This window comes from Lontra canadensis, unplaced genomic scaffold (genome assembly GCF_010015895.1).
Source record: "Lontra canadensis isolate GAN:19392208 unplaced genomic scaffold, GSC_riverotter_1.0 scaffold163, whole genome shotgun sequence".
NCBI lineage: Eukaryota > Metazoa > Chordata > Mammalia > Carnivora > Mustelidae > Lontra > Lontra canadensis.
This window is the reverse complement of record NW_022631157.1, coordinates 1555358-1581817: the sequence shown is the minus strand read 5'-3', so window position 1 is coordinate 1581817 and position 26460 is coordinate 1555358. Positions and strand designations below refer to the sequence as shown.

At 37.0% G+C, this 26460-nt stretch overlaps 2 protein-coding genes across 8 annotated transcripts in view; one reads left to right on the top strand and one right to left on the bottom strand.

Moving 5' to 3' along the window:
• Positions 1–26460, bottom strand: part of NF1 (neurofibromin 1) — a 252162-nt gene that overhangs the window by 25769 nt on the left and 199933 nt on the right. For all 7 annotated transcript variants that reach the window (XM_032845423.1, XM_032845422.1, XM_032845416.1 and 4 more), the window contains 12 exons: positions 16693–17125; positions 15765–16105; positions 13141–13343; positions 9518–9711; positions 8028–8168; positions 7581–7860; positions 6714–6928; positions 6412–6473; positions 6153–6267; positions 5310–5411; positions 3393–3533; positions 601–727 (listed from right to left, as the gene is read on the bottom strand). In XM_032845423.1, coding sequence (XP_032701314.1) covers positions 601–727; positions 3393–3533; positions 5310–5411; positions 6153–6267; positions 6412–6473; positions 6714–6928; positions 7581–7860; positions 8028–8168; positions 9518–9711; positions 13141–13343; positions 15765–16105; positions 16693–17125 — 2354 coding nt within the window. The remainder of the gene's footprint in view (positions 1–600; positions 728–3392; positions 3534–5309; positions 5412–6152; positions 6268–6411; positions 6474–6713; positions 6929–7580; positions 7861–8027; positions 8169–9517; positions 9712–13140; positions 13344–15764; positions 16106–16692; positions 17126–26460) is intronic.
• Positions 20237–24621, top strand: EVI2A (ecotropic viral integration site 2A). Its single transcript, XM_032845427.1, has 2 exons — positions 20237–20477; positions 23104–24621. The coding sequence occupies exon 2, from the start codon at positions 23125–23127 to the stop codon at positions 23821–23823; it is 699 nt and encodes a 232-aa protein (XP_032701318.1). The 5' UTR covers positions 20237–20477; positions 23104–23124; the 3' UTR covers positions 23824–24621.

The following is a 26460-nucleotide window of genomic DNA, read 5'->3' as shown; positions in this document are numbered from 1 at the left end:
ATATTCTAACATAAGTTACTCAAGTAACATCATTTATTGATTTGCAGTCTGTCTTATTTTAAATAATCAAAAAGATACGTAGTGTTAACTAATAATACAGCTATTAGAAAGTCCAGTATTTAGGATTATTTCAAGAATCAACTCCTTTGTTGCATTTTAAAGGGAATTGGATAATTTACACAGCAATTAGGCTCTATTAAAATATATACTGAGTAAAACAGCTCAATAAGACAGCTATATCCGCATTTAAAGTAAGATACACGAGTGGCACCTGTGTGGCTGAGTGGGTTGTGCGTCTGACTCTTGGTTGCAGCTCAAGTCATGAACTCAGGGTTGTGGGATTGAGCCCCGCACTGAGCTCCAGGGTCAGTGGGGAGTCTGCTTGAGATTCTCACTTTCTCTCTCTCTCTGCCCCTCCCTGCCCACCCTCTGCCTCCCTCGAGCTCTCTCTCTGAAATAATCTGGGGAAAAAAAAAAAAGTAAGACATATGAGACAAATTAAATAAGACAAATTACATCAACTAATTTCCAATAACAATTTTAGCTACTTCTGGCTTCCTGATATCATTTCCTAAAAATATTCTGACACAAGGCCTCTACCTTTTAAGAGGTGTCCAACCAGTGCAAAGTTGAAGTTAGAGTTGAAATTGAGTCCAACAAAATGATCCATTTGCTTGCAGTGCCATTCCAGAGGATTCCGGATTGCCATAAATACTTCCTCTGGACTCTAGTAAAGATAATCAGAATATGGTTGATGGGGTTCACACAAGAACTTTACTTACTGGTTTATGACTGTGTTAGTAGCTATGATAAGTTAAGTAACCCTTTCAAGTGAAGAGAAATTATTTTCAGAGGACTACAGAAAACCATAGACCATTTAAGATACCACAAATAAATAAGTGTGAGACAATCAAGAATATATTAGTAATAAGATGACAGAAGACAAAATAGCTTTGATTTATGATGCAAAATAAGGGACCATTAATTTATATCCTGGTGACTTCTTAAAGATTATAATTATTGTTGTTTTAAGTAAGAACATCCATTGAATTGTAGTGGGCATTTTGTAAACTATGACTATAAATTCAAGAAAACAAAGAGTTTGTATTTACTGAGTGCCTGCAGTATACAATAATGTTAGACGTGTTACTGTATTGAAACCTTAAAGTGATCCTGTGCAGTCAATACTAGCTCCATTTCACAGATTCATTCATTCATTCTTTTACTTATTCAGTACTTATCATGTGTTTTTGATGTGCCAGGCATGGTTCTAGGCTCTGCACGTACATCAGTGAACTAAACAGACAAAAACTGTTCACCCTGGTGGATTTTACATTCTAGTATGGGAAAACAAGGAAATTGAAACTTAAAAATGCCATGCAACTTGCCTACGATAGTTAAGATTTTAACAGTGTTTCCTAAAGTGTGGCTCCAAGTACACCTGCTTTAAAGTCACTAGAGATGAGTATCTGCTTTAAGGTTGCTGGGTAAAGCCTAGGAATTGCATTTTTTAAAAAAGCCCAGTGATTCACTCTTGAACAGAGATTTTTAAAAGCAAACAACTGAAGGTGTTCAGAGCCTGAGCTCAGGTTATCTACATTTCTATCTCAAAGAAAGAAAAATATGAGCATTTAAAGTAAATATAGAGAGACGTTTAGAACAGCACTGTTTAAAACAGAAAAGAAGAAAAGATAGAAACAATTCAATTGTTCATCAATGGGCAAATGGTTGAAAAATCGTGGCTCGTGCATGATGTAAAATACTCTGCAGCCATGAGAAAGAATTACATGTTCATGCACACGTGTACATGTGTGTATATATGCTTAGAAAGATGTCCAGTTTATAGTTAAATAAAAATGCAGTATTTTATATACTATATAAATACTATATAAAGTATGATTACCTATTAACTTGCTATATGTACAATTTTTTCCAGCTTTAATGAGGTATAATAACTGACAAATAAAATTCTAAGATATTTAACGCGTACAACATTATGATTTGATATACATATGTGCTGGGGAACGATCTACCCCATGAAGGTAATGAACACATCCATCACCTCGCTTATTTACAGCTACCCCCACCGCCGCTTCTGGTGACAACATTAAATCATTAAATACAGAACTTAAAGTTCTACTCTCTCAGCAAATTTCAATTATACACTATAATGTTACCAACTACAGTCACCATGTTATACATCAGACCTTATTCATCTTACATGCTGGAGACTTTTAATAGGCTTTATTAACTCTGATTCCTAGTATTCTGGGGGCACTGAAGTAAGTATTAGCTACTGCTATGGGGCTGTTCTGACAATGAAAATACCAAGACAGATACTCCTAGACAAACATTTCATTTACAAATATTTTTATATCCATACAAATAGCCAATATCTAGCTATCTCTCGGACTACCACTGTCCCAAGACAACCCCAGAAAAGAGCAATGGGGATTAGAAAAGAGGGGCTCTAGTTCCGAATCAGATGTACAAATATGGACAAGTTATTTAACTTCTTTGTTCCTTTCTATTTTGTAAAATGGAGGCCTGACAGATAAACTTCAAGGTAGCTATTTCAAGTCTACACCACAAATGGCAGATTAATCAAACAGTGTTTAATTTAGCCCAAGTATCTTCACACTTAAAACCATGCTCCTGTTCTCTGTTTTTTTTTTTCTACTCACAGCTTTGATCAAGCTCACTTCAAGTAAATCTCTTGTTATAAACATGTATCTCTCTTTAAGAAAATTTCTCTTTTCTCCTAGACTCATTCTTCTCCAAAGACAAAAAGAATATCACTTCATACTCTTATGTCCCCTTCTCTATACACCAAAATCCAACCTGAGTCGTCAAGGTTGATAAATATTAAGAAGGGTGCAAATGGTATATTTCAAAGTGGGATTAGGCAAAACAAAAAACTAGTACAATTAGGTACCCAAACATTTCCTTTGGACTCTCCAACCTATTTCCTCATTAAGAACCATTATTCAATAAAAATAAGCTTATTTTTAGATTATTTCTTCATACGTGAAATGGAGGATAGAGAATGCTAACCTTTACCTTTGGGTTGTGAAATCACAAATAATGACTGTGCAGTGCACAGTAGGGCAGAACACAGCATAAGGCTTAGCCTAGTAGCTACTATTACTACTCAGTATTTTTTATCCCTATTCTCTTTACCAGTATTGGGTGAGTACTGGTTCCCGCTATTTGTACATAGAAAAGTTTAAAGTTTTTTAATGAGCTGTTAAGGAACTATACTCACAGTAAGTTGCATTACAGAAATGCATATTGAAGTTATAGACCTCTTCTGATTTTAAAAGGCCAACAATAAAAGAGAGAGGAATTCTAAATATGCAGACTCTAGGAACGCCAACCCAAAGCTTGCTTACCTTGTCGTTGAATATCCGCAGACTGTCTAAGGTGTGCAGGTTTTGTTCCAGAAGCGCGGTGCCTGCTGAATACAAGTTGACCTCATCGAGCTGTAGCACAGCCACAGCGACCCAAAAGAGGGCTTTGTGCAGAGGGGAGTCCTGGCAAAGGCCATGCATTCCAGATTAGTGAGATGAACCACAAACAGTCTCATTCGAAACACATCACAGGATAAAACATTATCCCCCAAATTAAGCATGTTTTCTCTTTTGGAGAAATTAAGTATATGGGTAAGCTCTTCATCTATTCCATGTGTGTAACTAAAAACACTGTTAGCTCGGCTGAGAACCTTAGCTTCTCCTTTGATTTCTCCCTGTTCTTTGATTCCAAACTCCAGTCACCAAGTCTCATTAATTCTTCCAAAGTAGTCTCTTTTGTATTTGCTTATTGCTAATGACACTATTCTATGCCAACCTTCCTTATTTTAAATGTGCATTATTTTCGCTTCCAGTCTCCCCCTACTCCAATCTGCTGTGTACACTACTGCCAGAAGGACCCTTCTAAGTCTTCCTTTTGTCACACTACTCATCTGCTTGAAAACATATAGGTACATTTCCAAACTCCCTTCTGAAGAATCTTGAATGTTAGATTAGTTCTATCCAATCTTTACAATCTTCTGTCTCACTATTCTCCTGAAAAGTTTCTCCACACTACTAGAATGGTCTACCCACCATCCTTTCATTGTCTCAGCATCCCTGTATGATCCCCTGCAGTTCATTTGCTATGCAAGGCTTTTTCCCTTTCTTGACACTAAAGCCCAGCTGTATCTTTAACTTTAGCTTAGACTCTACCCTTTTAACTTTCTTGTCACCCTTACTAATATAGTATCTCTTGCTGTTCTGAACTAAAGTTATGTATTTTGGGGAACCCCTATTTAGCAACGTGGTATATGCAAAAATTCATAGACTTTAGAGTCAGACAGCCTTGGAAGAGAATCCTGGCTCTGTCTTATTAGGTATGTGACCTTGGTCAAGTCGCTTAGTCCTTCTGAGCCTCATTTTAACTTCTAAGATGAGGATGAAAGAACCATTTTGTGCAATTTAGAATTAGAAGATCTGTCTGTAGAACATATAACTCAATACGAGGAACATACAGGTATTTATTTCTCTGTAATCTCCCTCAAATCTGGCCTATCTTTGTATTCAATTCACATAATTACACAACTTCAGAGCTGGAAAATAATACTCTGCCATCATCTAGTCTAGTTAACTCATTTTATCAATGTGGAAATATGATGTCCAGATACATTAAATGACCTGCCCCAGGTCACAAAGCTGAGATGAGCTCAGACCATCCAAAACCAGGGGCTGCATCATTTTATTCCTCTTCAGTACCATCTTCGTTTGCCACCCAGACTCTCTGGATGATCAGGTATACCTCCCCCACCTTTACATTCCTCCACAGTAATGATCATGAACTAGCATACTATGTATTTTACTTACTTTGTTTTCTCCCTATTCCCTTTCCAGCTCCCACACTCACCCCAAGAACATAAGCTCCATGAGGGCAGGGAGTCTTCCTAGTTTTGTTCAGGTTCTACATCTCTAGCACCTAACATGGTACTTGGCACATAGCAGATGCTCAGCGAATACTTACTGGATAAAAGAATTAAGAATATATACCTATTTTTCCTTTAGCAATCGAGGAGACAAAAACTTACAAGATCTTGAGACCATACTCTCCATACTTACTCTTCCGCTAATGTAAATTCTTCAAACAACTAAATTTAAAGACAAGGAAGTTCTACTTTAACGGTAGCTTTTTCTTTCTAACTTCTTCTTAGTCCAATTTACTTTCTGAATTCTTTGAAACAAAATATAGTAACATTTAATACTGATACCCAAAATGAATGCACTCATTTTCTATATAGTAATTACCTTATTAAGAAGTGGTTGTAACTTGGTTAGTGCTATCACTGTAGCTTCTATCAGAACTTGACTGTTGTAAGTATCAGGTCCTTTTAAGCAACTCTCAAGCGCCTTTTAGGGAAACAGAATTTTTTATTTTACTTTCATTGAAATAAAACATTAACTCCTAAACTGAATCTCACAATCCATTCAGAACAATTCCTCATTTTGTAAGTGCTAGAATCATTTCCAATGCTATGGTATTCTTGGTAAATAGGTCATTTGGATTTTCATTTTAAAGTATTTCTATATTGGGCGCCTGGGTGGCTCAGTTGTTAAGCATCTGCCTTCGGCTCAGGTCATGATCCCAGAGTCCTGGGATCAAGGCCCACATAGGGCTCCCTGCTCAGTGGGAAGCCTGCTTCTCCCTCTCCCACTCCCCCTGCTTGTGTTCCCTCTCTTGCTGTGTCTCTCTCTGTCAAATAAATAAATACAATCTTTAAAAAAATTTCTATATTATATTTTAAAACAATACATTGTGCTTATTCATTACATATTACATAATTTTACTAAATTATGTAAATTACTTAAACTAAAGGCTAGTTTAACCATATAGTTAAATGCTTTGAAAACTGATAAAATACTGAGAGTACCCTCTTAGCAAAAGAGACAATACATATTTTAACATATCTTCTTTAGAGGTCTCTTACACTTCAAAAATTATAATAAAGAAAAATTCAATCCATTGTTTAAAGATTTAACAAGCAATATACAAGATATTTTATTAAATTCAAATTTAGATGTCCCTTAAACAAAGGTATGCTTTACAACTTGAGAACCACAAATATTTGGGAGAGAGGGAGGGGGATATACCTTGCTAAGAATACGGATAATCTGCTTTATCTGCCCATGAGACACTCGTTTGCTAATACAGCCAAAGACAACAAGAGCTCTTGGTTGCAGCGATGGGTTATATTGGAATGCAAATCTGCAAGTAAAAAATCCAAAGACTTTATGAAAAACATTTGTGTTTATATATACTAAATAATTAATTAAAATACTGATTATGCAGTAGTATTTATCTTTTTAACAATACACAAACTTTTACAGCTTAAATTTATTTGGGGCCTACCTTTGAGCTAGTTCTGTCCACTGGTCCAGCCACTTGCAAGTTGGAATATCTCTCATACATGCCTTAAAAAAAGGATAGTCTTAAATATTTTTATGTACATAAATATTTTTAGAGACATTTAAATAAGGTTCATTGTAATGTAGTTAAATAAATGACATATATATTACCAATAAGCGCGTTCCATGGGAGTGTTTTTATTTAAGCCTCAAGCATAAAGCAGCAGGATAAACTAATATTTCTTCTTCACAGTACTAGTGGATTTAAAAAAAGATCTCACTTTCCTATCATTTTGCCTAATGTACCTCCATGATCTCCAACAAAGCTTCTGTGACTGTTTCCAGGCTGGTCAAAGCAAAAGTCTCCCTTTCATAGGAACCAGGAGAGAATGACCTGTCCCGGTAACTGGAGCGGAAGGCAATGACGGCAGCTGACTTGACTTTGCTAATGCCAAACAGCAGGTAAAACTTGGGTAATGAGAACTCTGTCAAACTCAGTCTTAGTACTTGCTTGGTCTCTTCTGTAAAAGAAAAAAGGAACAAGGAAAGACTTTAAAGATATTAACTTTTCAATTCTAAAGTGCTCAATTTCACTTTGCTTTTAGAAAATTTGTATATCATATCAAAACTACATCACCATGCTCCCTACACCATCCCTCTAGTACATTCTGCTCAATGCTCACTGCTTTGGCTCCATTATCTACAAGTTCGTGCCAGTAACGTAACACCGTCAACTGCTGTGGCGTCTTTAACTTCTGTGGTACCTACAGGAGCCCACCGGACAAACACACATAGAAAATCTTTGCTGTAAGGGGGCACCTGGGTGGCTCGGTTAGTTAAGTGTTCGACTCAGATCATGATCTCAGAGTCATGGGACAGAGCCCCATGTCGGGCTCCACTGGAAGTCAGCTTGAGGACTCTCTCTCCCTGTCTCCCTCTGCCCTCCCACCCCCCGCTCACTCACTCTAATAACTGAATCTTAAAAGAAAATCTCTGCTATACCTTGAAACAGAATGGAATTACGTATTCTTTTTCTTTCAGATAATATTTCATGTCATTATCATGGGCTTCAATAAAACGGCTAGCATTAAAGGTACTGTAATAGTGAGTAAGATAATGTATGCCAACCTGGTGATATGGACTGCAAAACACAAAGTACTTTCTGGTACTTACCACTGAAGTGGAGCTGTGAACAAGTACACAGAGAGTGAATGATATTAATGACCAGTCCATGTGTGGAAGCTCTAAGGGAGAGTGGCCCTGTGGCTACTAAGAAAGTAACAACGTGGAAGAGGTAGGGGAGGTGCGCTGCCACATCGAGGGAATTGTTGAAGGACAGCATCAGCATGTAGCGTGCTAGAATAGCAATATCGTCCCACATAAGATGTTGTTCTAAAGTAGGAGTCGGAGATAAGCATGTCTTGTCAATTATTTTGCACATCCTTCCAATAACCTGTAAGGAAACGGGATTTTAAAAAACACGGGGGCTAAAACAGAGTTTTCTCACACAAAAAATTTCAGTTTAAGTTTAAAATGACTAGCTAAAATACAAACAACCCTCTGGCCATAAAAACAGACACAGGATGCCACAGTCCAGAAGGCAAAGGAAAAGTCGATTACCTTGCTTGAAACCAATTTCACATTTCCAGAAGCCAAAGCTACAGCAGTATCTGCCATCACCTCAGCTTTTATTGATCCCAAGCCACCTGTTGCACTGGTTTTGATGAAACTGTCCAGTACAACATCAAGGAGATCTGTAATCTAGTGGCACAGGGGAAAATAACATGTTTTAGCCATTCACTCTGCCAACTTCATTTTTACTTTAAAAATACTTCAAAAGCAGTAGCCCAATCAACATGAAAATTGTCTTCCACCTGAAGCCTCCAAAATACTAACTTTTATTTAGAGACCTGTCAGTAAATTTATCATTAAATACCCAAAGGAGGATGAAGTTATTCACTCAATTGCTTCAGAGATTAAGGGACCAATATTCAAAAATTTAAAATCTCCACATGTATTATTTTCATCCACTAGCAAAGCACTTCTGTTCTCTCCTAAGATAGTAATGTACGATTACTGTAAGAAAGTATTATTTTAAAATATGGGAAATGACATCGAGTACTGGGATATTTTGTAGCGCCATAAAACTGGCTCTATGGTCATTTCAAATTATTTGGAAGAGTCACAGCATTGTTTGAGTAAGGGTATTGCTGCCTTAAGTGACTACTTTGAAGAAATGATGTGCACAATTCTTGTCAGATAAAAAACATTACATTGTACTCTATATTTTAATACTCGTATTCTTGTGCTAGAACTATAAACGAAATGTGTCTGAAATAGTATTGTTAACAAACATCTACTGATATCTGTGGTATGTAAGTACTAGAATATGTTATAAAGCACTATTCAGGGGTGTCAGGGTGGCTCAGTTGGTTAAGCATCCGGCTACTGATTTCAGCTCAGGTCATGAGACTGAACCCCACATTGGGCTCTGACCTGGACTTGGAGACTGCTTGAGATTCTCTGTCCTTCTCCCTTTGCCCCTCCCCCTGCCACTCGCCTCCCCACTCCTCATGCTGAATAAATAAATAAAATAAACCACTATTTGCTAGAAACAACATCAGATTTTTACAGTTAAATTCTATATAATTATGCCATGGAAAAGAGTACTAAAATAATTAGTTTTTTCCTAGCTCTGAAACACGCATTAGACATCTACAATTCTGAACCAAATCAAGAATTAGGTGAGTGTCGGGGCACGTGGGTGGCTCAGCCGTTAAGCGTCTGCCTTCAGCTCTGGTCGTAATCCCAGGGTCCTGGGATGGAGCCCCCACATCGGGCTCCCTGCTTGGCGGGAAGCCTGCCTTGTCCTCTCCCACTCCCCCTGCTTGCGTTCCCTCTCTCGCTGTCTCTCTCTGTCAAATAAATAAAATCTTTAAAAAAAGAAAAAAAAAAAGAATTAGGGGAGTATCTGCATACTTTTGAAAGAGAAGACTGTCTTTTCTATAGCTATATCCCTAGTGCCCAGTACAATATTTTGCACAGAGGGGGTATGAGATTAACATCTGCACTACAGAGGTACTAGACAAATATCTGAGCAAACTCAATACCTGCCCAAGGCTCCCCCATATTTTGGCTTGGATAGATGGGTACATCTGTTTCTCATTTATGGTCATCGTTATCAGCTTATCAAGAATAGCAGTCACTCTCTGTCGTTTGGCATCATCATTGTGCTTACAAAAACGGACGAGATTTGACAGCCACGGAGTCATGTATTCCAAACAAAGGTGTTTCAATTCAATACCTGGAAAAAAAATACATTATTAGCATAGATGGTCAATGAAAATTACATCAACAGTTATCTAAAAATATAGAGAATTGGAGAAAAGAAGGTAAAAGGTAAAGATCATTACCTAGCATCAGGTCTGGAGAAAAGAGATTTGACCAATATAGTAAAGATAGGGGTGAAGAGAATAAACCATGAAGAAAGTAATCTTAAAAGCCAGCTGGCCAATATTTGAAAAGTTTTATCTTATTTTTCTTCCTCTTAATCATTTCTCTCCTAGTTGAAAATTTTAATAAGTTTTACTCTAATTGTATGTAACAATTGTATGTAGGAATATGTAGCAATCATAGGAAGTTAGGTGAAAGGAAAGCATCACCACAAAAATGAAACTGATATTAATATACTGGTGTATCATCTCATCTCCCATCAGGCTTTCAAAGCTATGTAGAGATGATGTGTACTTACGTGTGTACAGACACATAAAACCCACCCCAACGCCTCCACAAAAATGAGGACCATGCTGTCTATGCAGTATGTTTTGAATATCTTCTTCAAAGTTCAAACATGTTTTAATATTTTATTTTGAAGTTCAGAGAAAGACACAAAAATTTCTCTAAATAATGGTTACTCTTGGTGAGGGGATGGTACTGACAGCTTTCTGGATGCTGGAAATGTTCTGTATCTTGATGTGGGAGGGGGTTTTGTGATGTATTCACACATAAAAATTCATCAAGCTGTTCACTTAAGATTTGGGCACTTTACTGACAGGATATACCTGAAGTAAAAAAAATTTAAATAAAAAGTAATGCTATAATAAACATCTGAACACTAATTCCTTAGGATAAATTCTAAAAGGTGGAATCATGAAGCCAAAAGATATGAACACTCTTGGGTGTCTGGATATCCATGTCCCAAGTGCCATCTCAGAAAACTGCCCCTATTCAAAATTCCATAGACCATCAACACTGAATTAAAAACAAAGGGAAAAAACCCTTTGCCAGGGGTGCCTGGGTGGCTCAGTTGTTAAGTGTCTGCCTTCGGCTCAGGTCACGATCCCAGAATCCTGGGATTGAGCCCCACATTGGGCTCCCTGCTCAACGGGAAGCCTCCTTCTCCCTCTCCCTTGGTTTGTGCTCCCTCTCTCACTGTCTCTCTTGGTATAATAAATAAATAAAATCTTAAAAAAAAAAACCCTTTGCCGATTTGATAATTGAATGTTACCTTACTATTCTTTGTTTTTATTTCTTTGATTTTATTAGTGAACTTCTTAAAATATATTTTTTTAGCATGACCTGCATGCTACTGTTGATCCATTTTTTATTAATCTGTAAGAACTCTTCATGATTAAAGATATTAATCTTTTCTCATATTTGCTGCAAGCATATCTCCTAGTTTTTATTATCTTTTATTTTCTTTATGTTTCTGAAATAGAGATGTTCTGAAGTTTTATTTAATCATTTATGCTCACCATTTCCCTTGTTTCCATCTACCACTTTTTTACTTTGTAAGTCCTTAATCATCCAGAAAGCAATTAAATATTCTGCTTCCTCTTTTTTTTTTTTAATGGTTCCAGCTTTTATATTCAACTTTTTTTTTTTTAAGATTTTATTTATTTATTTGACACAGACAGAGATCACAAGTAGGCAGAGAGGCAGGCAGAGAGAGAGGGGGAAGCAGGCTCCTTGCCGAGCAGAGAGATCAATGTGGGGCTCCAACCCAGGACCCTGAGATCATGACCTGAGCCGAAGGCAGAGGCTTTAACCCACTGAGCCACCCAGGCGCCCCTTTATATTCAATTCTTAAATACAGCTAGACCTTATTTTGGTATGTTGTGGTCTGGGGTGAAGATGAAGATCCAACTTAATTCATTTCCCAGTCTCACTGTTTAAATGTTTAAATGATTTAATCTTTCCCCCGTCAGTTTGTGATGCTTCTTTATCAATCTGTTTTCTTAAACTGATGTGACTGCTGATTCTTTAACACTTCTGTTTTAATTATTGTATTGTTACATGTTCAAACGTCTGCAACAAGTATCTTTCAGTTTTTCTTTCAACATTTTCTTAACTATTCTTGTTGTTTCAAGTGAAATTTATAATCATTTTAAATTCTACTTCTTCCTCCCTCCCTCCTTCATCCCTCCCTCCCTCTCTCTTTCTCTCTTTCTTTCTGTAGACTCCATACCCAGCGTGGAGCCCAATGCTGGGCTGGAAACGCAGGACCCCAAGATCATGACCTGAGCTGAGATCAAGAGTGGGACACTTAACCAACTGAACCACCCAGGCACCCCAGTTCTACTCATTCTTAGTCCTCAGATCCTATAGCTCTTTTGATGGGATTGCATTGAATTTATAGTAATCTGGGAAGTGGGAAGAACTGTTTGTCCAGGAACACAACATACGGTTCATTCACTCAAATCTTTAAAAAATATTTCTCAATAAAGATTTATGCTTTTCTTATTTTGTCAGTCTTAACACATTTTCTTTTTAGGGTTATATTCCTACATCTCTTATTATAAGTAAATATATACAGTTATCTGGACTTGATGAATTGTCAAAGCTTTCAATTAATTAGCTGAAGAATCAAATATATTTGAGGGGCACCTGGGTGGCTCAGTTGTTTAAGCATCCAGCTCTTGGTTTCAGCTCAGGTCATGATCTCATAGGTCATGAACCCCAACTTTGGCTCTGCACTCAGTGGGGAGTCACCTTAAAGACTGTCTCCCTCTGCCCCTCCCCCAACTCATGTGCATGCACATGCCCTTTTATAGGTTATCTTACTGTCCTCAAATAAAGAAGTAAATCTTAAAAAAAAATACGTTTGAATGCAGAAAAAAGTTTTTTGTATTATGGAGAGAGAAATGGGAGGGAAGAAAATGTCAGGAAATAAGCTGGAGGAAGAGCAACATTTATACTACAACAGGGTATAAAGATGAATAAATGGAAAGAGTGGATATTAAATTTGTAAGAGTTATTAAAAGCCAAGTCAGGAGATGACTCTGGACCCTGCATAGTGTGTCACTGCGTTCTCCAGGAACTGTACATGACATAAAATCACAGTTCAAAGTCAACCTAACGAAAAGAGAAACTTACTATTTCCTTAAAATCAAAGAGACTTCACTCATTTGGAATAATCTGCTAAGAGAAATCTTGAAGCCAATTAAACTGAAACAGTGTGAAAAATAGTTTGTAAGTGGCCCAGAGACATGTAAAGTATCAAAAATCTTGCCACCCTGCTTTTATGGCCAGAATTTTGGTGGATTTCTCAACGTTGTCTACCAGGAAGTTCCTTCAGAGTTTCTTTAGTTGCAGAGTACAGCAAATGAAAATTTCTTAGAAGAGATAAAGAACTGAAAATATAATCAATTATGATTTCACTGGCAAATTCTGAAATGATTTTCTTTGAATCTTCTTAGAATCATTGTTAGTATTAAAGAAAATTATTACTTACTAGATTTGCTAAATCCAGAAATACACTCTTCCAAAAATTCTAAGGTGAGGTGTGGCTCATTGGCTGCCAGTGTCTTACTAATAGAGACAATGAAGAGGGTGTTGTTGGCAGGGATGCATAACCCTGATGTCTCTAGTAACTGGCCTTCGATTTTTAAATTAAAGGTACAAGTTAAGGCACACAGAAGATTATAGGCAGCTGACCTAGAAGAAAACACAAATGAAGTTGTTTTAAGACCTATTTTTTCTTAAAATTCCCAATTTTTTTCATAACATACAACTTATGATTCTATTACAAAGCCTAATCAACTATTTTTAAATTGTACAATCAATTCTCTAATTGATAGTTAATAATTAATAAGATGTTATGATTCTATGGTAAACACAAAATATGCCTTGATCATTTAGGGATTTTTTTTTCATCATTTAGGGATTCAAGGAAGGTTTCTGACATTACCAGAAGAGCACTGTGAGGCTCCTAAGACAGGTAAATATAAGACCTTCCTAAAAGACATTTTACTGCGATATAAAATACGAGAGGTTTATGGTCCTAAGGTGGATCAATAAAGTTAGAATGAGGCTCATCATTTTTTCAATGAAGCCAAAAACTCAAATTGTGGTTCCTCCTCTCATCAGATCCACTTATAATGAGGATCATAAGAAGAGAAATGAGATGTGAAAAATTAAATTAAATTAAATTAAAATGTGAAAATCTTTCATAAGCACCTACTGAATTTCTTTGTGTCCTACAAGACATACCAAACTGGAAGTCAAAAACAAATATAATTAAGTCCCCCCCTTCCGTTATACATAACCACTGAAAACAAAAAAAAAAAAAACAATGATATACATCCAGGTTCCATTAGAACCAAAACTTTCCTTAGAAAGGTCTGAAAATATATTTAAGCAATTTAGGACACAAGTCAAAAAAACTTGCACCTGATTTTCAAATTTTCTTTTTTTCTCCAGCAAGAGAATAGTTTGATTGCTCAGCAAATTTCAGGTTTCCCTGACCTCCGAACCTTCATCATGCTACCATATACTTTTGCAACAACCATATGGGGGCAAAATGCCACTGAAATTTAAGTCAGCCTAAAGGCTTTTTCTCTGGAATGACATACTTCAGCAAAAAGCAGAAGCTGTCAGTTCACTTTATTTCACAAGAGAATACAGGTTCATTCAAGCTAATAACTGTTAGAACATCGTTAGCATTCTTCTATGAGGAATTTTAAATTACAAATTAAAGGTAGGCTTTATAGTTCTATTTTCCTAAAATGAGATTATTACTATTATTGTTTCTAAGTTTGTGTATCTCTTACTAACTCTTAGGAATTTGGAGTTACACTATTTTGACATTGACTTTTATTCTGTACATTGCAACAGCTATTAAGAACTGGGCCTGCTCAAACTGGGTAGAAAACACCTAGATATCACAGGTTCCTTGGATGACTTTTAGAGATACATATTCTTAGCTCCAAAAAATCTTCCCTAGGGTGTAATGTAGCCCAAGTTTTATAAGTGGGCTTTTTAGGAGTCCTGATTCTTAAAGGGGGGGGAAATCAAGATTTTTTTTACCTGGATGGGTCTCCCAGAAATTATGTATAAAATATTGTGTATGCTTAGCTTTCATTATCTCCAAGGAACCTGTGATACATTACATTACACCCTAGGAAAGATTTTTTGGAGCTAAGAATTTGTATCTCTAAAACTCTTGACAGTCCCAAGGAACCTGGGACAAAGAATTATCCCAACATGAAAAGCACAGGGGAGAAATAAAGGAAGGAGTGCAAAGACACATTGCCAGAGACAGAAGAGGTGGGAGGGGGAGTTGGGAGGCAGTAATACTTACCAAGCACAAACTGCTAGGTGCTAAAATATACTGCTACACATACTGTTTATGAAACCTTTGTAGGTATATAGGAAAGGCACTGTTACCCGTATCTTGAAACTAGAGCTCAGAGAACTTTAATACCTTGCCCAAAGTCATACATAGTAGCAGATCTAGATTTAAACCAAATCTACTGACCCCATAGGCCATGCTCCTTCCTCATTCACGTTCAGATTATTAAATCTAAACAGAACCGATTATATTCTGTTAGATGACATCTACATTTGTCTTAAGACTTCTTTAAAGAACTTTGTTCAAGTCACATAGGTGGAAAGTATGCAGTGTTACTGTTTGAGTTATTGTAGTTTAAGCACTCCTTTGTCAAACAATAATCTAATTTGACTGTGAGGAAACTTAATAGTGATGTACTTCTGAACATGGGAAAAGATAATTAGAGGACACAGAAGGAGAAACTTAGGAATAGATTAAAAAAAAAAAAAAAAAAGGCTTTTTTGGGGATGGAGGGGGCCACAGAAACAAAACTGCTATGTAGTCTGTTTCAGACGAAAGTGTCCTGGAGAAAGAACATGTACTGGTTTAGTGTGACTCACCCTTTTCAGAATTCCACAGTTCATGTGAATACCCCACAAACTGATGAGGTCACACTGGTTAACCAATATAGCATACTTTCCTATTTAGAGTATTAAGGTAGAGGCTGTATTAAAAGCTTATTAAGTGGTCTCATTCTAAAAGCAACAAACCCTGAAAAAAGTTGGAGTTTTTAAAAAAAAACCTACCGTAAACTAGGGTCTGAACTGCCTAAATTAAGTAATGCAATATTGAGCAGCGTCCCAGGAACATCTTTTGGCCGAATCTTGGTGTGTTGGGGGATGGAGTCGGGCTGCGACAGCTCCCAGCGTGTCCGGATATGAATGATAGACTGGACAATGGCTTCACACTCCTGGTGCATGAAGGTGAGTGGTGTGCCCTGGTTTGCAATGGTTAAGGTAAACTGGTTCTCATCCACCAGGCAGATCTCTTCAATTTCCGAAGCATAATAGATATCATTTAGAAAGACTGATTGCCCCAGGACTTTTGTTCGCTCTGCTGAGGTTACCTGGACAGCAGTAGAACCAACCTGGAAAGTGATGGTGAGAGGGTGGAGTGAAGAAGAGTTCAATTCCACCGTGCAGAACTCTTAAGAGGCTCTGAAAACCGACCAACGGACCAACCAAACAAATACCATGTTTGCCATTTAAGGAAGAGTTACCACATGTTCAAATGGGCTCAACAGTTATCATGATAAATGCTCTCAAATGCTCTAAAAACATTTTTAAAAATATAATTTTTTTCCTAAAAAGTTGAAGAATCCCACAGACGATTACTGGTTTTATCCTGGTTCATGTTTTCCTTCTACAAAAAGCATGTAATAATCAGAAAGATTCTCAACTGGTAATTTCCACCCTCCATACATTCCCATATATTTGACTGATAGATGGCCAACTGCCGTCTCTACCACACTCCCCTGCCTCTAGTGCAACCTAGAATATTAAGTGTATTCTTCTCCTATCTTCCACAGGACCTCCGTGAAGACAGAAAGCTGAGTCTTCCTCCATCTGGACTTTACATTTGATCTACTACTATGGGAGCATCTAGGGAGGCCGGTGCAGTCTGGTTAACCAAGCAGGGTAACAAATCATGTACCTAACATGGAGTGACACTTACTTTGATAGAAACCTTGGTGTCTTTGTGAGCTAGCTTGAGAGCATTGTGGAATACCTTCAGGTCCTCTTCTAAAGCCAGAGTGGCAGCAGGCAGTTTCTGTTGTTCATGCTCTATGTGCTCGGCCAGTTTCCCAGGACAGTCTATGAAGATGAGCCTCTTGCTGCCTTTGAGGCCAGTCAGCAGCCGCTCGTGATACTTGGTGTACTCCCTGACCCAGGAGTTACAGTTATAGATATAGACCGCAGAGACGTTGTCATAAGCAAAGCCAGGAAAAACAACAAACCACTTGGAGAGAAAGTCCGTTTTAAAGCGATTGCTAGGCCCAGTATGGGTAAGGTCCACTACAATTTCATATGGCTTGGCATAATATGGCTTTAAAGTCAGCAAGACATGGTATATCAGCAAATCGCCATTGATCTGACCAGTTTTAAACCTAAAGAAGATGACAAAAAAAAAAAAAAAGGACACAGATTATTAACAGAATTCTGAATAAATAAATACACAGAGGCTTCTAATCTATTTTATTCCTTTAATTTTCTGATGTGGTTTCTAGAGAAAACTGTAATAACAAAAGATTGCACAAAATCTAAATCCGTTTTTTGAAATCAGGTATTCTTTATATATTGAGAAATAAGGCTGAAGTAAACTGAAAGAGATAAGTCTCCAATTCAAACACTTTTGAGCAAGAACAAACCTGCACTCCCCAGACGATCAGAGAAAGTCTGTGAACCCTGATTGGTTGCCTCTAGGACCACCGAATTTCCCCGGCCAACTCTTTGGATGGGAATGACCCACCTGGAGCCCTGGAGAGATCTGAGTAGCTTTAGTCAATTTGTTGACTCCACCTTAAGCAGAGAGGTTCAGCAATGACCAGATATATAACTCAAATCAGAACAACCAGGGTCAAAGAGGCCCAATTCAGAAACTTTAGCTTTAGTTGGGAATTCAGACTTCTTCTTTCCTGGTGTTTATAAACAAAGGAACACATCGCCCTGGGCACTGTTAGGTCATGCCTTGAGATATGAAGGGAAAGCCTGCCTAAAAACTGAAGAAATAGAGCAGAGAAATGAAGAGAGAAACTGGGGCCCAGCCATTTCATTTGAACTCTAGATAAAGAAGCCTCTCCTGGGATCAAATTTACCCTTGACTATATTGTTGATAAGCCAATGAATTCCATTTTCTTGATTAAGCCATATGAGGTCCTAAGTTGCTTACACTCAAAAGAATGCCGAGCAGTGTGAGTAGCCAAAGGACGGACTCTCAGAAAGCCCTGAAGAACACAGTACTAGAACTTCAAATCAGAACAACTTATATATTAATTAGGCCCAATGTTCTATACTTGATGACTCTGGTAAGTAATATAAAATAGGCTCTGATAAAAATCCTTACTTCAGAATTTTTAATCTTGTCAGGAAAAGAAGATAAAAATCAAGTTAAATAGTTTTAAAATAAAATACTTCAAGATCAAAGAAAAGGTATGAGGTAGTATGTAATCACTTATCAAATGAATTGCAGAGAAAAGTCAGAAGAGGGAGAGATGAACACACACTGGGTAGTCACTGAAAACTACATAGAATATGTGGCTGAAGTTGGTAGGAGTAATTCTGAATTCAACAGGAGGAAGGACTAGCAGGTCTAAAAGAGAGAGGTAAAGAAAAAAGAAACAGATAACTAGATGTCCTGAGGCAATAGTCAGCTAGTTTAGCTGGAATGAAGGACCACCTACAGAAGTTTTAAGAGATAAAGCCGGACAATTGCACTACTAGGTATTTACCCAAAGGTTACAAAAATACTAATTTGAAGGAACACATGCACTCTGATGCTTATAGCAGCATTATCTACAATTGTGAAATTATGGAAAGAGCCCAAGTGTCCATCGACGGATGAATGGAAAAAGTGGTATATATACAATAGAATATTACTCAGCCATAAAGAAGAATGTTGCCTTGCCATTTGCAAGGATATGGAGCTAGAGAGTATAATGCTAAGTGAAAAAAGTCAGAGAAAGACAAATACCATATGATTTCACTCATACATGGAATTTAAGAGACAAAACAAATGATCATAGGGGAAGAAAAAAGAAAGGCAAACCAGAAAACAGACTTAACTACAGAGAACAAACTAATGGTTCCCAGAGGGGAGGTCGGTGGGGTGTGGGTTAAACAGGTGATGGGGATTACGACGGGCACTTATTGTGACGAGCACTGGGCACTTTAAGTGCTAAATCACTAAACCGTAAACCTGAAACTAATCTGACACTGTTAACTAACTGGAATTTAAATAAAAACAAAAAATAAAATTGAAAGTTTAATTTTTCAAAAAAGGGGATAGAGCTCGAAAAAATGCACAATAGTTAAACTGTGAAAGGACTGAAACTAAGAGGTTCAAGTTTTCTCCCAGAGACCCAGTATTTCTCAGAATATGTTCTGTGAAGCACCAGCATCAGAGTCAACTGTGGTACCTGATACAAATGCAGTCCATTTCTACTACACAGGATCTGTGCAGTGGGCCCCGGCGATTTTCATTGTTTTTAAACAACCTTCTCATCTGATATTTATATGCACAAATATTTCTGAATCACTGCTGGAGATGTTGCCTCTAGGACCACCGAATTTCCCCAGCCAACTCTTTGGATGGGAATGACCCACCTGGAGCCCTGGAGTGATCTGCAGAGAGGTTCAGCAATAAAGTAGGTGTTCGACTTTATTTTTTTTTTAAAGAAAGAGGTGATATGATCAAAGGAAGTGATACATAAAAGTTCTATGAGGAGCTGGGGGCTGGTAAAAAAAAGATACTGTAGTCTAGGTATGGCCTAATAAGGAGCTGAATACTATGGTGACAGTGAAGAAAGAAATCAATTCAAGAATATGAAGGAAGGACCAACATGATCCAAGGTCCAATCAGGGCTGAAAGAAAGGACTTGAATTAAAAGGACTTGCTAGATACCAAGCCTCTGAGATCACAAAGAATGCTGCTATCATGAACAAAAAGGGCTCATGAGGGGCAGTAACTTCTGGAGAGAAAACAAGTCCATTTCAGACATACTGAATATGAAGTGATGATAGGACATTTGAGGGGAAAGCGTGTGTACGTGTGTCTGTGTGTGTATACACTAAACCACATAAAAACTTATTCTGCTCCATATCATCTACGTTTACTAGATATTTTCTCAAATCACTGTTGTACTTCCACAATTTGAGATGCTGGCTGTGTATTTCACTGTTCTATTATCTGACCAATACCCCGGGTCTCCAAACTTATGTCATCAAATCACTCTGTGGTACACAAATAAAATTTTTAGGGATTTTAATGCTGTAGGAAAAGTACCATTCCCTCTTCTTTTGAATGATACTGTCATTCAAAAGAACATCGCAGGCATATATAATGAGCATAAGGTCAAAAGGCACTGAGCGGAAAACCCTCCCCGCCCTGGGGGCGGGGATTTGTTATACAAAGCCTCCTGTCATGCCAGCGGCCAACTGGACAAGTCGGACTTTTGCGTTTGTTTTTTTTTTTTTTTTTTTTTTTCCCTCCTTGGTTTTTTTCCCCCTGTGACATGTGCTTTAGCTGCAGCAGAAAGGAAATGTGTCATCTGTGGTTTGGTTTTAAAAGTGGAAAGCTAGCTGTACATACCCTTTTTTTTTTTAAACTGCAGATTTACTTTAAGGTTCGTATTCTCCAAGTCTATCCTGCTTTAAATTACTTGGAAGCTGTGCTTCAAGACAAGAAAAGAAGTGGCTTATTAAAATCAGGTTATAATCAGATTTTGACCAAGAGTTTGTAAGGTAGGTCATATATATTTGGCTTTTCTTACGCCTTTTCACGCATAACTTTGTACAAGCTAGTGTTCAAGGAAGTGCTTTCAAAGAGTACCTAAGAATCTTACTAACAAAGTAGAATCATAAGTGATTGAAAATGTATGCTGTTTTTTTTTTTCTGTCCTATTAAGTAACATTTAAGTTAGAAATGGAAAGATTTATCATCAACATAGTTTTTATCACGATTAGGAAGGATCTGAATTTAGACTCCAGAGTGAACTAAAAAGTTTTACGTTAATAAAGAAGTTGAAAAAATAAAGTTCTCATTACAAATGCTTAGGCATTATAAATTTTATTGAAAATGACCAGATAAAGAAAACTTTTGATAACGTAACCTGGCCTCCATGGCATAAATTAGGGATGCACTGACAGTCCTCTATTCTCAGGCATTTGTAAGGGCAAGAGAAAGTCTCATTTTGTTAACAGTTTGTTTATTTGGGATGACAGTACATCTGGCTGCAGACAATCAACAGCGGGCCTATTATCTACCCCGTGGTAAGCACTGCTAAAATGTGTACAAGTTCCATGATGTATACTACATTGTTAATGAACTAATGGGGTAAGAATAACCCACTTTAAATCATTTTATCATGGAATGCAGAAATCTAGTCTAGTAGGAAAAGATGGAAATTACCTGTTTACCCAATTTAAAGTATTTCTCTTTGTGAAAGAATCATAAAGTATACCAAGATTTATGTTATTTATCTTAAAAACTGAAGCTGAACACTATTATATGGAAGTCAGTGTGTAATATCTTCAACTGTCTATTAAAGATCATAATCTAAAAAGTCATCTTAATTCCAGAACACATAATAAAGGTTTTTTTCCTTTAGGAAATAGTACGTCAGTGGCTGGTTTCCATTTGCCATTGTTTATTATAAGCTACTTTTGTTCGTATAACAACATATCACATTTGTTATTTAATGTCTGTATTATCAATAGCACAAAAATTTTATCCAATGACATATAACAACTATTTCTAATAAAACCTTGAAACTCAAAAAAAGTATGACTAGCACCAGCATCTGTCTTACTTGGGAGGAGGTTAGAAATACAGGATCTCAGTTCCCTCCTAGACCTACAGAATCAGAATCCAATTAAAAACAAACAGACAAACAAAATAACAACAACAAAAAGACTCCCATGCACATTCAAGTTGGAGAACTTCTCTAAAATAAAATTCTTAAATAGGTAATTTTACTGAGTAAATCTCAGGAGAGTAATGTAGTTTTGTTTCTATTTAATGCTAACGTAAAATAGTCTACAAAAGTAGCTCAGATGAACAGAATATTACTATAAAAGAGATGACTTGATAATGGCGATAAATCTTTTCTGCTGGTTTATCAGTACCTAGAACAGATATTCCAGTTCTATTTAAATCTTCAACCATAGGGTGGATGAGAATTAGGAACAGACTTGTCCCCCTTTTGTACTGCCTTCTAAGGAGCTTGAAGCTGAAACTAAAATTCATCTTTTTTATTTATATGTTGAGACTTAATGATCTGCCTTGATTTCCCATTCCCATAGTCTAAATCCCCACAAACCTAATGTTCTCTATTTTGCTGTATTATTTATTTACTTATTTTAAGATTTTATTTATTTATTTGAGAGAGAAAGAGAGGTAGAGGGAGAAGCAGACTCCCCATGGAGATGGGATCCTAATGTGGAACTCCATCTAGGGACTCCAGGATCAAGACTGGAGCCGAAGGCAGTCGCTTAACCAACTGAGCCACCCAAGTGCCCCTGTATAATTTTTATTTTAAAAAATTATGTGAAAATAGTAATAAAAAAAATGCGAGGCATAAATGATGATGAAAAAAGTCACTTTTGTTTAACTTTTTAGATTGTTCAGAAGAAATCTGGCATGCCTTTGCTTTTAAAAAGCCACAATAAGTTAGGGGATATACAGGTGAAAAGAGAGAACCACCACCATATGATTGCTTTCACAAATACCGGGAGTATATTTCTAAGTACCAGCTTTATTCTAAGCTTCAAGATAAACACCCAACAAGAAAAAAAAAACACCTTGAATTCCTATTTGAAATCCATTTCCTTTGGTTGCTATAGTTCCCCTTTCTTGACCCCAAAACAAAAACCAAAAAAAGCCATTTGCCTTTTCTTCATACATGAAGCAAAATGCTCAAGGCCACATTTCTCCTTTACTATAAAGACTGGTGACACATTTGTTAGAGGGTGGGGAGTTTCTGCCAGAAAGATCCTTAAATGGTTGGGGGCCAAAAAAAAAAAAAAAAAAAGGAGGAATCAAAAAAGCAAAGCAGAAGTATCTGACTCAAAGCTGAAGTTTAGTATGCCTGGCGGGGAGAAAGCTATATAAAACCTCGGAATTCAGTTTAAAATGATTCACAGTTATTTATAATGCTAACTTCTAGCATTTACGAGAATAACAGAAATTAAACGGTTTCTTTATACACAGCCTAACAGAAAAAAGAAGTCAGTTGAGAAGAAACTCAAACAGGATAGCAAATATTAGGCACAAGTTTGTAGCTCACTTGTCCGATTTTTAACTACAATCAGAGCAACCAGGAACCCTTATTCTTTCCCAAATTAACCAATTATCCTGCTATCCCAACAGATTTCCAGCATATTCACGGACATGGAGCACACAGGACTCTACCTGCATCTTGCCCTTCTGATGACAATGGTTTTTTCCTGGTCTCCTGGAATAAATGCAAACTATACCCATCTGTGGGCTAACAATACTACAGTCCGGGATCCAGATATTCAAAATAAGCCGGGCAGAAAGCAAAATGAAAACATTAACACAAGCCCTACAACTTCTGCAGTAGATAAAAGAGGTAACGTTATAAACAGGACTGAAATAGCAACATCCTCTCAGGTCCCATCTCTAACGCCTCCATCAGAGCTGGAGCTTTATATACCTTCCGTCGTCACGAACAGTTCTCCAACAGTACAGAGCACGGAAAACACAACCAAAGGTCACCGTGAAATTTTCAAAAAAGAGGTCTGTGATGAAAACAACAACAAAATGGCTATGCTAATTTGCTTGGTTATAATTGCAGTGCTTTTCCTTATCTGCACCCTTCTATTTCTATCAACCGTAGTTCTGGCAAACAAAGTCTCATCTCTCAGACGATCAAAACAAATAGGCAAGCGTCAGCCTAGAAGCAATGGTGATTTTCTGGCAAGCAGTGGTCTCTGGCCTGCTGATTCAGACACCTGGAAAAGAACACACCAGCTCCCAGGGCCCAACCTAATGATGCAATCTACTGGAACACTCATAGCTACCAGGGAAAGAAAAGATGAAGGAGGAACTGAAAAACTCACTAACTAACAGGGGCTTTAGTAAAGAAAAATGCAAAGTAGCAATGAGAAAGTTTATGAAGTAAAAAATGAAATCAGTTTGATGTTTAATGCCAACACGTTGGTCTGGCAGTCAAAGTTGTTGACATGGCAGCCTTGCAGTTCAGAATCAAGCAGGTGAGAAGGGGAGAAGTCTGCCCACCTTCTCAATTACTAAAACTGTGCACTTTTGTCCTGACACTGAATATTTTAAAAAGCAAATAACCAAACACTCAAGAATGTAGGGAAGGTTTTAAAGGTGAGTTGAAGGACTGACTAATGGAGGCAGAAAGGGACAATTAAATAAACATTTCCTGTTCAGCAACAGTAGTTAGATGATCTTCGTCTGAATATAATTCAACTTTGAAGAGTTTTAATGTGTCCTTAGAGGCAAGTATATGCTTCAACATCTAACAGAAGCCAAATTCCTAATGTATAGAGTTGAACTGTAGTTTAACAGTACCTTTGCTGAATGTGACAGAATCTGGACCAGCTCATAGACCGGCACAGCAATTTTATGCCAGATGTTTTCATCTTTACGTATGGCACAGAGAAGAGTTTCTCTACTACAAATATTTAATTAAAACTTTTAATTTTGTATAACGAATTAAGACTCATTAGAATAAAACTGACTACATATATTTGTATTCCTTTTATTATCTTAGGGAACACACTGTAAAGATCAATAAATAAAAGAGCTTAATTGAAACAGATGACATTGTAGCCATAACAGAAGGCCAAGTGTAAATGTAAAGCACATCTTACTGTTTAAATGCAATGTACTTCTATACATACTGCTTATTGGAATATTTATAGCAAATATCCAAAGGGTGACTAATTCTCTGATTTCAAAGGGGCCAAGTGGTCTAATAAATGATCAGTTTTACTTTTTTTTTTTTTTTAACTATCTGATGTGACATGAGCAAAGGAAAGATGTGTGTATGTTTGTTCTCATCTGGGAAAACAGGATAGTCCAAGGAACTGTTCAACCTTTCAAGAAACTGTGTTCAAGTAAAATAATGACTTAAACTTAAATTAAGACTTCCACCTTCAGTTAAATATATTACAAAAGTCGGTTTGAGAGACTTTCCAGCTATCTACTAAAATTGATCCAGAGCATACTAATTAAAAACCAAGCTACAGGGGCGCCTGGGTGGCTTGGTGGGTGAAAGCCTCTGCCTTCAGCTCAGGTCATGATCTCAGGGTCCTGGGATGGAGCCCCATATCAGGCTCTCTGCTCAGCGGGGAGTCTGTTTCCCCCGCCTCTCTCTGCCTACTTGTGATCTCTCTGTCAAATAAATAAATAAAATCTTAAAAAAAAAGCAAAAGCAAAAAAAAAAAAAAACCAAGCTACATTAAAAAATTCTCATCCCTTATTAAGCATTTATTTTGGGCGATATGCTAGCCATTTAAGAAAAGAGTTTATATATGTTTTTCCAAATATGGTCACACTCTTACCCTCCCTTCTAGGTTTGTGATTCCCATCCTGATTGTGTCATCTGAAGAGTTTTTAAAACTAGCCAATATCTAATTCCCTCCAATTCTCTTTGTAATTCAGCTGCAATGGAGTAACCTCCAAGCACTGGTAATTTCTGCATTAATTCCCTAGGTGATACTGCTCTTGGTCATCAAAATCACTTTTTATCGATACCATGGCTTGAAAGATCTAGGTTATATTTTAAAATGGGAGGGGAAAAATAAATTTTATAATCAATTTATTACCAATTTGTTAAAAAAGTTATATTATTCAGATAAAGCTAAATGTCAAAAAAGAAAAAGGGAAGCAAGAGAACACTCATGCCAATCATGGTGACATCAGGTTATCTTCTGAGGAGTAAAAAGGACCACACTGGCAATGAAACTGGGCAGAACTCCCATCTTATACAATTAAAAATTTGAGATTGTGTATTAGAGCAAATAGTGATAATACAAAGCACTCATGGAGTCAAGTGTCATATATACTTATCTGAGGAAATTAAAAGTGTCCTTTAAAAAATAAGACATTAGCTAGGTAGGTATTTTCATATTCAACATACAGGTTAACCATTTTCTGACAAAAAAAAATAAAGCTTCTATTGCAAGAATATTTAAAATTCATCACTAATTAACACCCTCAGAATGCTATCCAATGACAGTTCATGAACAAACACAAGTGGTCCCTTTATATCTTAACAGATTAAGATAAATTTTGAGTTCAAATTTTTAAAGTTATTTTTGAAAAAAGAACATTTTTGTTTTCTACCCCGGGTGTTATGATTCACATACTCAATTCAGGGATTTTAAAGCAGTAAATCAAAAGTTCACAGTGCTTTGATTATATTCTTTTTGTACCAAGGTATAAGGACCTTGATGTTAAGAACTAGGCCTTAACAGTCCATGATCCTCTGCAGTGATCACGAAAAGCAGGGCAACGCTTAATACTTACTGTATCTACTCTAAAGGGCACTATGCTAGGCACTTCACATTTATTTAAACCCACAACAAATTTATAAATTAGGAAATATGACCTCCATTTCTCAGAGCAGGAAAGAGGCTAGAAGGTCTGACACTTGCGCAAAGAAATTTTTCTTCAGACTAACTCATTCTCTGTTCAATGTACTTTGCTTAGTTGACTCATTTAAATCATGAT

Bases quoted from the DNA above. Each gene is read 5' to 3' on its own strand.
- EVI2A (XM_032845427.1), top strand. From the start codon at position 23,125: ATGGAGCACACAGGACTCTACCTGCATCTTGCCCTTCTGATGACAATG.